This window comes from Sceloporus undulatus, chromosome 4, assembly GCF_019175285.1.
Source record: "Sceloporus undulatus isolate JIND9_A2432 ecotype Alabama chromosome 4, SceUnd_v1.1, whole genome shotgun sequence".
NCBI classification, from domain to species: Eukaryota; Metazoa; Chordata; class Lepidosauria; order Squamata; family Phrynosomatidae; genus Sceloporus; species Sceloporus undulatus.
Window position 1 is genome coordinate 225,342,794 of NC_056525.1, and position 14,811 is coordinate 225,357,604.

The following is a 14,811-nucleotide window of genomic DNA, read 5'->3' on the forward strand; positions in this document are numbered from 1 at the left end:
AAATTGGCCTGATCCGTAATAGTGTACATAGAAAATATTAGGTCTATCAGTTGTCCCTGGTTATGAAATCTAAGATTTAGAACTAGCAGTAATACTTTCAATGATCCTAGCATATCTGTGCATGATCACCTCCACTGTGGACATTATGTAGGAGGTATTTAGGATCTGTTGCTGCATTGAGGATGTATTTATATAAAAGATGGCACTAATTTTTTTAGACAAGAGAATTATGCCCTTGTAGACTTTAGCATTGAAAGATACCCAGCAACAAAACTGCAATACAGGTATTTGTACATAAGGCAATATGGTCAGAATTAACTGTCATCTTGTTGGAGGCACTAGGAAAGTAAATAGTTATGAAAGTTAGTGATTTATGATATTCCCACTGGCAGAACTGAGGAGCATTAAGCAGGGTTCCAACTCTTGTCTGTTCTGTGAGAAATTGAGAGAGTAATACACCAAACATGTTTTCTCTCAGATTAAAGCCACCTTGAATCCCATTTTGGGAGAAAGGTGGGATATAAATCCAATCAACAAAATAAAGAATAATAGAAATTTCTGGGACCCATTGTTGAAAAACAAGTCATGAAGTGGAAAGTAGACTCTGGCAAGAGACAGTTTCATAGCTGCAGTTTCATAGCATTGGAAGAGACCACAAGAGCCATCTGGTCCAACTTTCTGATTTGTGAAGTCAAAAAATGCAGGCAAAACAATTCTGGAGCATGGCTTATTGAATGCTGTTAAAGATCTTCCTCTGTCTCTTCCAGAAAGAAGTTATCTGTTTAACTAGCATAAATGAGTTAATGTTTCCAAGACTTCTTATTCTGTAAGATATTACTGGGATATTTTTGTTGTTGATTTGATAAACAGAGAAGCAGTAGCATGCCGAATCTGAAACTTGAGTTTGGATCCACGCCCTGCTTCTTTTGCTATCTTACTATGTTAGTTGCAGGCACTTGGCATAGTCTCTTAGAATCATAGAATGATTGAGTTGGAAGAGACCACAGGGGCCATCCAGTCCAACCCCCTGCCATGCAGGAAATCCAAATCAAAGCATCCCCGACAGATGGCCATCCAGCCTCTGTTTAAAGACCTCCAAGCAGGGAGATTCCACCACACTCCGAAGAAGAGTGTTCCACACTCCAACACCCCTTACTGTCAGGAAGTTCCTCTTAATGTTGAGGTGGAATCTCTTTTCCTGGAACATCCATTGCTTCGGGTCCTAGTCTCTGGAGCAGCAGAAAACAAGCTTGCTCCCTCCTCAATATGACATCCCTTCAAATATTTGAACAGGGCTATCATATCACCTCTTAATCTTCTCTTCTCCAGGCTAAACATCCCCAGCTCCCTAAGTCTTCCTTGTAGAGGCATGGTTTCCAGACCCTTCACCATTTAGTTGCCCTCCTTTGGACACGCTCCAGTTCTTCTCAATGTCCTTTTGAATTGTGGTGCCCAGAACTGGACACAGTATTCCAGTGGGGCCTAACCAAGCAGAATATAGTGGCACTATGACTTCACCTTGATCCTAGACACTATATCCTATGATGCAGCCTAAAATCGCATTGGCCTTGTTAGCTGCTGCATCGCACTGTTGACTCATGTTCAACTTGTGGTCTGCTTGGACTCCTAGATCCCTTTCACACGTAGTTTCATCATTCAGCCACGGTGTCCGCCTATCCTATATCTGTGCTTTTCGTTTTTTCTCTGCCCTAAGTGCAGTACAGTGGTACCGGCCGGGATACGAAATACCAGGTTACGAAATTTTCCGGGATACGAAAAAATCCCATATGAAATACTGTTCCGGTTTACGAATGTTTTTTCGGGTTACGAAAAAATTTTTTGGTGCTTTTCTCGGCGCTTTTTCCACGAAACGCGGCTTTTCCCCATTAGCGCCTATGGGTTTTTTGGCTTGCGAAGGCTTTTCGGGTTACGAAAGCGGCCGCGGAGCGAATTAAATTCGTAACCCGAGGCACCCACTGTACCTTACAATTTCCAGTGTTGGAATTTCATTTTGTTAGCTATGGCCCAGTTTTCTAGCTGTTCAGGTCATTTTGAATCTTGATCCTATCCTCTAGGGTATTAGCTATTTCCCCCTAATTTGGTTGGTCATCTGCAAATTTGATAAGTATGCCCCCCCAATTTTGTCCTCCAATCATTGATAAAGATGTTGAATAGCACTGGGCCCAGGACCGAGCCCTGTGACCCCACTGTTCCACTTCTTTTCCAGGATGGAAAAAGAGCCATTGTTAGGCATCCTTTGGCTTCGGCCGGTCACCAATTGACAAATCCATGTACAGTTACTTTGTCTAGCAGCCACAATTTTACAAGCTTGTTTTGCAAGAATATCATGGAACTTTGTCAAAGGCCTTACTGAAGTCAAGATATACTACATCCACACACATTCCCTTCATCTAACAAGTTGGTAATTTTATCAAAAAAAAGATCAGATTTTCTGGCATGTGTACAGAGTTATACCAGTATAGACATCTCTAAAAATTTCTGTTAGCCATTTTGTTAGTTAAAATTTAAGATGACATTTTGTAGGACCACTAAGGGAATTCAGCCTTATCACACCCTTTTACCAAGTGCAGTAAAGTCCGAATTGCAATTGTTGTTCTAGTCATTTATATGTAGACAAATTTTTGAAGTTTAACCCAATAAATAAATCGGTCAGAGTTCATCATTTGGAATAAATCAAGAAAATCTGGTATACAGTTATTAAGTTCATTATTATTTATTATTATTATTGTATATTTAAATAGCTCTGGTAATTTGTTTTTGCTTATATTTCTGTGGGTCTCAAACCAACCATGACGTGTCCTAATGCCATCCTTCTCCTTGTGTATTGTGTATATTGTTATGGTTGGAACTGCTTCCACTGTGTTTTTTACTGGTTTTTAATTATTAGGATGAGATGATGGATTTTTAATTTTGTATTGTATTGTTTTAATATGGGGGGGGGGGACTCTGATTGTGTAATTTTGTATTTTTATTATTCTGTAAACCGCCGTGATCGAAGGAATGGCGGTATATAAATAAAATCTCATTCATTCATACCTGTAAGTGGTACCTTTGTGTAAATTTTTCCAGGGAATATTGTCCCAGGCATATTTATTAATGTACAGGCCGAGATCATGTAAACTTTTAGTGTAGCATTACCATTATGCAGCATTACACAGTTTCACACTCAACCATGCAGTAGGAGCCATAATATTGAGCTTACTTGTTGCACAGGTGTCAATTAGCTCCTTGTCTACTAAATCAAAAGTGTCAGAGAAACCTGTATATATGCCTCCAACAAGATAACACTTGAAATCTAAGTGTTCTAAGGAGAATGAAAATTTATTAATGACAATAAACAAACTGATTATGGTTATCTTAATACCCAGATTCTGAGCATAAAAAGTGCAGAATGAACTCAGGCTTACTAGAGAGGTTAAGAACAATAAAAAAAGAGCTTTTGTGGATATGTCTGCAGCAAAAGGAAGAAGAAGGAAATGGTAGGGCTACTGCATGGAGAAGATGGCAAAATACGAACATGGAACAGAGAAAAGGCAGAATTACTCAACACCCTCTTTGCTTCACTCTTCTCAGAAAAGGCAAATTAACTTGAGGATAATGGAGCAGAGGACAGAATGGGGCAATTTCAGCATGGAATAAGTAAAGAGATAGTACGTGAATACCTGGTTAATCTAAATGCATATAAGTCTCCAGGACCAGATGAACTACATCCAAGGGTATTATAAGAACTGGCAAATGTAATATCAGAACCATTGGCAATATTCTTTGAGAACTCCTGGAGAACAGGAGAAGTCCCAGAAGACTGGAGGAGGGCAAACGTCCCCATCTTCAAAAGGGGAAAAAAAGAGGATCTCAACAATTATTGTCCAGTTAGTTTGACATTGATACAAGGAAAGATTCTAGAGTAGATCATTAAACAGAGAGTCTATGAACATCTAGAAGGCAATCTCATAATCACAAAAAATCAACATGGGTTTCAGAGAAACAAGTCATGCCAGATAAATCTAATCTCTCTCTCTCTCTCTCTATCTATCTATCTATCTATCTATCTAATTACCAGCTTGGTAGATGAAGGGAATGCTGTGGATATAGTATGATTTCAGTAAGGCCTTTGACAAGGTTTCCCATGACATTCTTGCAAACAAGCTAGTGAAATGTGGGCTAGACAAGGTAACTGTTACATGGATTTGTAATTAGTTGACCAGCCGAACCCAAAGGGTGCTCAACAATGGTTCCTTTTCATCCTGGAAAGAAGTGACCAGTGGGGTCCCACGGGGTTCTGTCCTGGGCCCAGTGCTATTCAACAGCTTTATCAATGACTTGGAGGACAAAATTGGGGGCTTACTTATCAAATTTGCAGATGACAACAAATTAGGAGGAGTACCCCATAGGACAGGATCAAAATTCAAAATGACCTTAATAGATTAGAAAGCTGGGCCAAAGCCAACAAAATGAATTTCAACACAGAGAAATGTAAAGTACTGCACTTAGGGCGGAAAAATGAAATGCACAGATATAGGATGGGCAACACCTGGCTGAATGAGACTACGTGTGAAAGGGATCTGGGAGTCCAAGTAGAAACAGTGCGATGTGACAGCTAACAAGACCAATGCAATTTTAGGCTGCATCAATAGAAGTATAGTGGGAAGTAATAGTGCCACTCTATTCTGCTCTGGGCACCACAATTTAAAAAGGATGTTGAGAAACTGGAACATGTCCAAAGGAGAGAGACTAAAATGGTGAAGGGTCTGGAAACCATGCCCTATGAGGAACGACTGAGAGAGCTGAAGATGTTTAGCCTGTAGAAGCAAAGGTTAAGGGGTGATATGATAGCCCTATTTAAATAGTTGAAGGATTGTCATATTGAGGAGCGAGCTAGCTTGTTTTCTGCTGCTCCAGAGAACAGGAGCCGGAGCAGTGGATGCAAGCTACAGGAAAAGAGATTCCACCTCAACATTAGGAGGAACCTCCTGACAGTAAGGGCTGTTCAACAGTAGAACAAACTCCCTCGGAGTGTAGTGGCGTCTCCTTCCTTGGAGGTCTTTAAGCAGAGGCTAGATGGCCCTTGTGGTCTCCCCCAACTCTATTATTCTTTGATTCTATGATTCACAAAGACCATGCTGGATCAGAGCAAAAGCATGTGCACTTCAGTGTTCTGGTCATAGAATTCATCAGCAACATTTCTCTGGGGCAGGGGTTCCCAAACTTTTTGACTCTCAGAGCCCTTTTTAGAATCAGTTTCTATGGCGGAGCCCCTAAGAGGCCTACCGTATGTCTTACAAGTTAATACTGTTTAGAGGTAGTGCTGCTTTTTGTTTCTTATTCTTTAGTTTCATTCAATTTTCATTTCTTTCATTTTCCTGGCGCTTCCACTGACCACCTGCAAAAAGCTCCCCAGGGCACAAGTTGGGAACTCCTGCTCTGGGGAAAACAAGTGGTATATTGATAGATACAGTAGCATCTTCCCAGAGTGTTTGCCCCAGCCGTTGATACTCAGAAGCATACAGCCTTTGATATTGGAGGTTGTAAATTATTATTATTATTATTATTATTATTATTATTATTATTACCGTATTATTTCTATACCGCTTTTCCGCAGTGATCAAAGCGATGTACATAGTAAAATTATTAAAACAACATAAAATTAAAACCACATTACATTAATTACAATATGCAATTAAAATCCAATTCATAGGTGTATGTAGTGAGAGGGAGAAAGGGGATCGAACATAACTTCAGTGTACATGGAGGAATGCTTGGTCTCTTTTTAAACAGTTCAAGGGAGGTAATGAGACGGAGCTCCTCGGCAAGACTATTCCAATGCTTGGGGGCTGTTACTGAAAAGGGACTTCGAGCAAGTTCTTCCCGGTTGTTCTGAGAGTGCGGGGCGGATTATATGGGGAGATGCAGTCCTTCAAGTAACTTGGGCCCAAGCCATGTAAGGCTTTATATACCCATCAAGCAATGATTGATTTAACCTCCACAAATTTAACTAATTTTCCTTTAAAGCCATTCATCAGGTTGTTGGTCATTTTTACTTTCTGTAATAGTTTAATTATGTATTGTGTGGTAAACATTTTTTTGGTTCTCATCCATCCTGAAACTATTTCAGCTTCCTTGAATGGTTTAGGGTTCTTGTATTATGAAAGAGGGAGAAAACTCCTTCCCCCCCTCTCTCTCTCTCTCTGTGTGTGTGTGTGAGAGAGAGAGAGAGAGAGAGTGTGTGTGTGTGTCTCATTCTCTCTCTCTCTCTCCATTTTCCCACCCATTCATAATTTTTATGCCTTTGTTAAGCCAACTCGTTACTTGAAAATTTTCCCCTAAACTGCAAAGGTCTCAAAAACTCATAACCTTTCTTTATGTGTAGTTTTTCCAGTCTATTTATCATTTCCTGGTTTTCTGCAACGTGTTCAAATCTACACTATCCTTCTTTAGTGGTGGGGGGTTATTCGTACTCCACACAGTATTTTCAAGTGTGATGACACCATAAATGAATATAAAAAGCTTTATGAAATAGGCAGTTTTATTCACAGTTCTTTCTTAGCAATCCCTAATAGGAAATATGCCTTGCTCCTACATTTCATCAAATTAGCATTTATTCCCAACTAAAAATAGCAGGCAGTATTCATAAAAAGAAACAATTTGGTGATCTGTATGTGTATATATTATTCTAGCAGATGTTTTGCTCTCTGCTATGAAGATATATCAGATCTCTGGTGCTATTTTGTTGAAAACCCTGTTGTATGTGTTCATTCTAAATTCTAAAGCTCAAATATATCTGTGGATCATTATCACTACAGTGCTAAATGTTATGTTCAATTTTAATTTTATTACGTTTCTGGTCTCTTTTTATATGTGCCTCCCTGCCCTGTACAGCCTCTCCATACTCTGTTGTTTTTTGTGTGTTTTACTTATTATTTGTTCTCTTCATTTTTCTTTAACTATGAGTGGAATTATTGTCTCCCTGTCTCCACATTCAGGTAGTATCAGTGGCTGAGTATCACCGCAGGATCGATGCTCTAAATAGTGAAGAACTACGCACACTCTGCAGACGTCTCAAGGTGCTCTCTTCAGTAGTTAACCCCACTTGTTCAGAGGCTAGAACATCTTTCTCTGTAGTGTTCTCCATCAGGACTAGTTCATTATACAGTGGGTTTGTCTTTAACTACAGTGGTGCCTCGGGATACGAAATTTCCGGGATACGAAAAAGTTGGATTGGCAAAAACTGTTTCGGGTTACGAAATATTTTTCGGGTTACGAAATTCATTTCGGCGCAAAATTCAAATGCTGCAAAGTGCAGCTATAGGCTTTCCAGTGCTAACGGAAAAGTGTTTCGGGTTACGAAATTTTCGGGTTACGAAAGGAATGGCGGAACGAATTAATTTCGTAACCCAAGGCACCACTGTACAATACGTCAAGAACCCAACAGAAAATTCCTTACTTTTGGATTGCAGTGATATGGTTGAGTGCTATGGTAACATTTTGTGACAAGCTAGTTACTTCTAGAGCTGAGCCAAACTTTTTCAAGTTTCCATTTTCATGCTTCCAAATTTTGCATAAGGAATGTACTAGAATATTTTTCCCAAGTTTTTTTTAATACAAATCTTAGATAATAGCCATCAGCCAGATAGACCTGTCAAAATTTTTTGAAATGTTGCTCCAGGGAACTGTGCAGACCTTGACCCAAAGGAGCTAGCTCAGGGCAGCTCTTGGCCATTCAGAGCAGAGGGATCTGGAGAATCACCATGTCTAAAAAGCTTCCTACCAAACTAAGCTAAAGCTTTTGCAAAGTCCTTTTTATATGACTTTCTCTTTTTTTCACAAGCTGAATACAAGTCTGAAAACAGAGCTTATTTCTTTTATCAGTTGCATGAGTCAACAGTGCGATGCGGCAGCTAAAAAGGCCAATGCACTTTTAGGCTGCATCAATAAAAGTATAGTGTCTAGATCAAGAGAAGTAATAGTGCCACTGTATTCTGCTCTGGTCAGGCCCCACCTAGAATATTGTTCTGTCCAGTTCTGGGCACCACAATTCAAAAAGGACATTGAGAAACTGGAGCGTGTCCAGAGGAGGGCGACTAAAATGGTGAAAGGTCTGGAAACCTTGCCCTATGAGGAACGACTCAGAGAGCTGGGGATGTTTAGTCTGGAGAAGAGAAGGTTAAGAGGTGATATGATAGCCCTGTTTAAATACAGTATTTGAAAGGATGTCATATTGAGGAGGGAGCAAGATTGTTTTCTGCTGCTCCAGAGAACAGGACCCAGAACAATGGATGCAAGCTAGAGGAAAAGAGATTCCAGCTCAGCATTAGGAAGAACTTTCTGACAGTTAGGGCTGTTCGACAGTGGAACCAACTTCCTTGGAGTGTAGTGGAGTCTCCTTCCTTGGAGGTCTTTAAGCAGAGGCTAGATGGCCATCTGCTGGGGATGCTTTGATTTGGATTTCCTGCATGGCAGGGGGTTGGACTGGATGGCCCATGCGGTCTCTTCCAACTCTATGATTCTATGGTTCAGACAATAGTTTTCTCCCAGCCATTCTCATTTCCACCTTCCACACAACTTGGCAGGGAGTCTGGAAACTTCACTTTTGATTAGTCACAGTTTATTGTATTATCCAGACCAACAGACTATAGTTCATTAATTTAAGTTGGTTTAAAACAAGCAAACTCCATGTCAATTGAAACTGGTTTCTGAAGTTGGCTGTTTAAATTTAATTAATTAACATTACCCATAGTGCTATTTGTAGATGTCACTGCAAATGGCACTTAACCACAAATGAAAGTTTGCAGAGATGTTATTATGGTCATAGAAGAGACAGAGGGAAACATGCAAGCATGAAAGGAGGCTAAATATATTTGTATGTGGCTAATATACTTCAACACAAAATCTTAATGGAGTTGCTTAGTATGTTCTCTTCACAGCAAAAGAACAAGTTGTGTTTAATAAATTGTGTTGAGGATTTTCCATGGTCAGACAAGCTCCAGAATGTAGGAAGTTGCAACTGTTATTGGCCAGCACTTAGGAGATGTGTAATTTAAGCAATGGGGATACAATATAGTATTCTGCCATGTATTTAGTTCTTGCCACACTCTTTCTATGGACCTAGATGTTTGTGCCAAGCAGTGGAACTTATGGTGAGATTTCTAAGATTATGCAATTGAAACTGTAATTCCATGTTACAAATACTCAACTGGCAATATTACTATCCACATAAAAGGGCTTTCCAAGCTTTGCACTGAATATAAACTCTAGAGTGGGAAAAGTGGTCCATGGGCTACATGTAGCATCTAATCTAATTTTTGCAGTTTAAGCTCCCCAAAGCAATTTTTTCTCAGCTGATATTCTTCCCTAAAGCTACCAAAAATGTTGTTGATGCACTCACACTTCAAGGCCTGCAACAGCATCCATTTTTAAAAAGAATGCAACATTGACCCCAAAGATGTTTAAAAAAAGGATGCATGCATCATTTAAATAGTGTACTTCCAAAGTGGCCCGAAGCAGCTAATTTTGGCCTGTCTGTTTGGGCCCATTGCTAGTATTGGAAAGGGAAAAACATATTCAAATTTCACCAATCCTTTTACAAACTCTTCCAAGTCTTAGAAAAGTTATTTTTGGACTATAGCTCTGATGATGGCAGTGCTGACTGAGGAATTTAGGGAGCTGTACTTCCAGAAATTAATTTTTCCGAGTTCTGGATTATTCTGCTTTTTCTGACTGGACACATGTAAATCCCATTTTAAAAATGACCCCAAAATATATTTTGCCCATGTTCTGAGGTCTACATGAAAACATGTTGGCATACTAAATTGCTACTGAAAACCAGGTGAGTCTTTTTCAACTCCCTACAAAGTACAAATACCATAACATTTTAACTGTGGTGGGGAAGGAATGAAAAACAAGTGTGTGCTTTTCATACTAATGTGTATGCAAGTGTATCTTTGGACTTTTCTTATAAAAAATTGAAAAAACAAGTTTATTTTAACATGATCAAATTATGGAGGTGATGGGAAAGCTCTCCCATCTCTTGAGTTACTTATTTATTTACAATAATTTTACCCCACCCTCCAGTCAAAAAGGCCACCAGAGCAGTTTAAAGATTACCAATTTGACAGTCCCCTGACCCTGAGTTTACAATCTAAACAAGACAGGACCCAAAAGCAAAAGGAGATGACAGTGGAGAACGGGATTAAGTTTTTCACAAGCTTGCTGCTCTTCTCTTACTCAGAAGCCAGAGTGATGGCAGTTGAAAACTACGGTTTCTGATCAGTCAGTGGGGCCACAGCAGGATGAAACTGTGCCTGGCTGTTCTTCTCTCCCTCAAAGACCAGAGCAGTAGCATTTGCAATATGGAGAGTGCTCCTCTCACCACAATAGAACTGTGCCTGTCTCTTCTTCTCTCCCTCAGAGACCACAGCAAAGTAACCATGCAGAGCCACACCCCTGTATCTACTTCCTCTCTCTGGGTCTCTCCCAAAATAGAGAAACAATAGGAACTGAGCATGGGTAGGGTTGCCATAATTCTCTACTATAAACCGGGCCAAAATGTAGGACAAAATTTAGCCCTAAATATAGGACAATTGTAGGATAAAATTTAGCCCAAAATGTAGGACATTTAAGATCATCCATTTTTCTTAAATGTCCTACATTTTGGGCTAAATTTTATCCTACAATTGTCCTAAATTTTGGTCTAGAGAATTATGGCAACCCTAAGCATGGGTGAAATGGAGCCTAGTATTGACCCCGTCACATGTTTAATTAAAACCAGAGGTTAAACCTTTGTTTTCAAAAGAAATGTCTTCCCTTAATCATCCCAGTGTTTAAAACATAACCTATTGTGGTTATTAACTGTAAGGATGAAAAAAAATTTATATGACTCGTTGCACTGCTTGTGTCTTTTCTATTCCTTTCTGTTACAGTTTTCAGACTGAAAAAACATAGAGTTGGTAAGAGAATGACATGAAACGTTTAAAATTGTTGTCAGGCTAGATCTGCACTACAGAAATATTCTGGTTTGGCACCACTTTAACTGCCATATGGAATGCTGGGAACTGTAGTTAGTCATGGCACCGTCTTAAAACAAGTTTTAATTGGATTCTTATTAAGATGTAGCTCTTCGTTAGAATAGTTTTTCAGGCTTCATATAGGTAACCTGTGATCTCATGCAAAGGATGACAAGTACCTTTGAACTGAAAAACAAACATTTGAGTTTGCATCCTTTTTTTTTTTTTAGTGTCAGAACGTAGACAAGAAATACAAGAAATTTATTTTAAAATAAAAGAGCATTTGAAATCATGTCAAAAAATTGAAAATACTTTAACAAATACTCATGAAAGTGGAAGTGAAGCTAAAAAGGCTATTTTGGCTTGGCTCTAGTTAATTCAAACAGAGGAATTTTCTGTTTATCTTTTGAAGCTTGTTTTCACTGCTACATTTTTTTCAGACTGATGAGGATTTCATATTTCACAGTATGGAAACTTGAGTTGATTAAAAGTTTTTAAAAAGAGAATGCAAAATGACATGTTTTAGCTGTTGTCTAAAAATATAATTTTAAAGAAGTTAACCATTACATTAAACTTTTATATCAATACATTGACAGACAATTTACAAGTATAACCCTGCAAGTATCTCAATATTCATATGCAGGAGATAAGTATTTTTTCCTAAACTTTTATAATGGTAAACTCCTCTGTTTTCATAAAATGAATGAAAATATCATGGGTCATGCATGATAGTTCTGTTTCTTTTCGCCATTGCTGTAGGCTTCTTGGGTAATTCCATAAGCTTCTTGGCGTGACTTTTACCTTCTCAGTAGAATTTTTCTCTCTCTCTCTCTGACATATGAACACATGGAGAATAGCTGTGTACGTTATTTCTGAAAGCATATCTTTGAAGCTGCATAAGCATTTTCTAATGCTGTATTGAGTGTTCCACAATGCTCTGTTCCAGAGTTTGGGTACATATTTGGATTTAATCTTCTGCATTGCCATTACTTCAGTATAACTAAATCAGTATAAAACTAAATGATGGTTGTTTTAATTAAGAAAGAAATTATCTGAGGGAAATGGGTCTTAAATATTTTTCTGTTACTTAGTTATATTTACAGTTGACCACATGTGAAAAAAATGCTGTTATGCCTTTGTTTACTAGAATAGCTAATATTATATAAAGTGTAATGCCTCATTGACCTAGTTTATACTACAGGTTGAGTTTCCATTATCCAGACTTCCAAAATATTACAAAAACCAAATCTTTTTTCATGGGTAACTGAGATAGTGACACCTTTGCTTTCTGATGGTTCAGTGTAATAGTAGTAGTAGTAGTAGTAATAATAATAATAATAATAATAATAGGATTTATTTATATGCCGGCCAATCATTGGGAATCCGGGCGGCTTACAACAGAGGGGATAATAGACGGTTCCCTGCCCTCAGGCTTACAATCTAAAAGACACGACACAAAAGGAGAAACGAATTGGGGGGGGGAGGGATCAAGTCCAGCATTCTTCTCTCCCTCTGAGGCCTGGACCAAGGCAGATGGACCAGAGGGAGGGCTCTTCTTCTTCAGGCTATCAAATAAACTTGGTTTCATACACAAAATTACTTTTAAAAACTGTATAAAAGTACCATCAGACTATGTGTATAAGGTGTGTATGAAACAAACATGAATTTTGTGATTAGATTTGGGTCCCATCTCCAAGATATCTTGTTATGTATGTACTGTTGCCCCTCCATTCTCACAGACTTGAGATCCACAGTCTTCAGTATTCACAGAGGGATGACCTCCGTTAATTTCAATGGGGCGTGGCCCTGCAGCACACGCTTGCACACGTTCACAGGCACTCATCCCATTCAGGAATGGATCCTCCGTGAAAACAGAGGGCCAAGTGTATATGTAAATACAAGTACTGTATTCCAAAATCCAAAAAATAAAATTAAAAAACCCTAAATCCAAAAAAACCTCTGGTCCCAAGCAGTTTTGGATTAGAGAGAGTCAACCTGTACTAAATTTTGAGCTCACATCAGTTAATGACAGAGATCAGTTCCATTTATTCTCCTTGCACGAGCAGTCTTTCAGGGGGCCCAGCTACTCCTGATGCTGTTTACTGGTAGAAAAGAAAGGGAACAGGGCTATAGTTTAGATGAGAAAGAAGTAGTTGGTTTCGGCTTGGAGGGGGAAGAAAAGGGTGCATTCACAGATGAAGTGGACCCTCCTTTCCTTCTCCTGAGAGCCCACAACCGGTGCATCTTCATTGTCTGAGTTGCTGCCCTTCTCTTGCCACTGATCATCAGCAGCAGCCCATCCCAGAGCTTGACAACTGTTGGGAGAGATATTTTAGATGGAGCACTATGGGCTAGCCACTAGAGAATAGCTCCCTGCTCCCCATCTAAAATGAGATACGCTTGTATAAGCTCAATTACATATGTGTGTATCACTAATAGGATGCTGCCCAATGGAAAATATATTTTTAAAAAAAACTGTTGAAATTTTAGTATTCCAAGAAGAGATTTTGTTTAATAGTGAATATATGTAAACCAAAGGAAAAGAGCGTATTAGAAAATGAACACCTATGTAGTTCTGACTTTACAAATGTCAACAGAGTGGTCCAGTAAAATACCTCTTGTCAAAGACTGTGAGCTTGCTAATCATTGGTATGGAAGCTAAATAGTTTGTATTTTCAGACGTCTGTGTTGACACTGCAGAATTATCCCAGTTGGATGGAAAAACAGATAATTTTTTTTTGTAGAGAGGGGGAGAACACTGGAAGCACAGTAATAGCATTCCATACTAGGTAATAGGAAGTTAGGTAAATATTTGGTGTGATAAATAGTTCTACTTTCTGCTTTTCCAAAGAGCATTTACTAGACAGATGGGCAGGATACAAACCGCCGCTTTGCGGCGCTTCCCTGCCGCCGCCGTTTGCTCCGCGTGGGAGCCGCAGCAGCCAAACTGCACGACTCCCGTGCGGAGCAAAAAAGAAGCTCCATTTCGGAGCTTCTTCTTGTGGCGCACTGATGACATCACGAAGCGCCGCCGGCGCATTCGTGACGTCATAGGCGCCGCGACACGTCTGGATGCTATGCGTCCAGTACGTAAAGATGGCGGCGCCCATGTAGAAAGGGCGCCGCCATCTTGTACGTATAGGATACGTACTAGGGTTAGGGGGGTTGCGGAAGCACCGCCCCTTCCTAACCCTAGTACGTATCCTATACGTACTATATGGTGGTTTGTATCCCGCCATGGTAACTTTTCAAGCACCTGCAGAGTTGCCAAAAGCCAGTTTCTACCCATATGTCTACCTAGTGCCTACATCATGCCAAAGTCCCCAGACCTCCTTAGAAACTGGTAAATATTTTTCAAGATAATTGTTTACCATTAGCAATTTTCAACCATGGGAGGCTTACTGGATGGCCTTCAAGGCAGATGGGGAGTTGTGAGGCAAACCCACTTTTTTTTATTAAAAAAAAGCAGTTTTGAGCTCTTGTGTATGGGGGGAGGGGGGATGGCCTAGAATTTTGTAGGGAGACTGGGCGGTTTGGGGACTTTACTGTGGGACCTCAAGGTCCTTTTGTGATCCATGAACTGCACTTTGTTCACCCTTATCTTAAAACACTTAAGGCTCCAGAAACAGATCAGTACAGCAATGATGAACTATAATGAAATATTTTGGCAGGAAAAAACTTAACAAATTGGAATCCCAGTTTGAAAAAATAAAGTTAGGAAACACTATTTAAGAGAAAGTTCCTGATTAGTTTTAACTGTAGTTAATGTTACTGGTCAGTAACATTATTT

The 14,811-nt window shown here is 39.4% G+C and overlaps 1 protein-coding gene across 1 annotated transcript in view; it reads left to right on the forward strand.

The window, feature by feature from the left end:
* OXR1 (oxidation resistance 1) overlaps nt 1-14,811 on the forward strand; it is a 268,660-nt gene that overhangs the window by 244,485 nt on the left and 9,364 nt on the right. Inside the window, 1 exon segment of the mRNA XM_042462436.1 lies at nt 7,002-7,082. Coding sequence (XP_042318370.1) covers nt 7,002-7,082 — 81 coding nt within the window.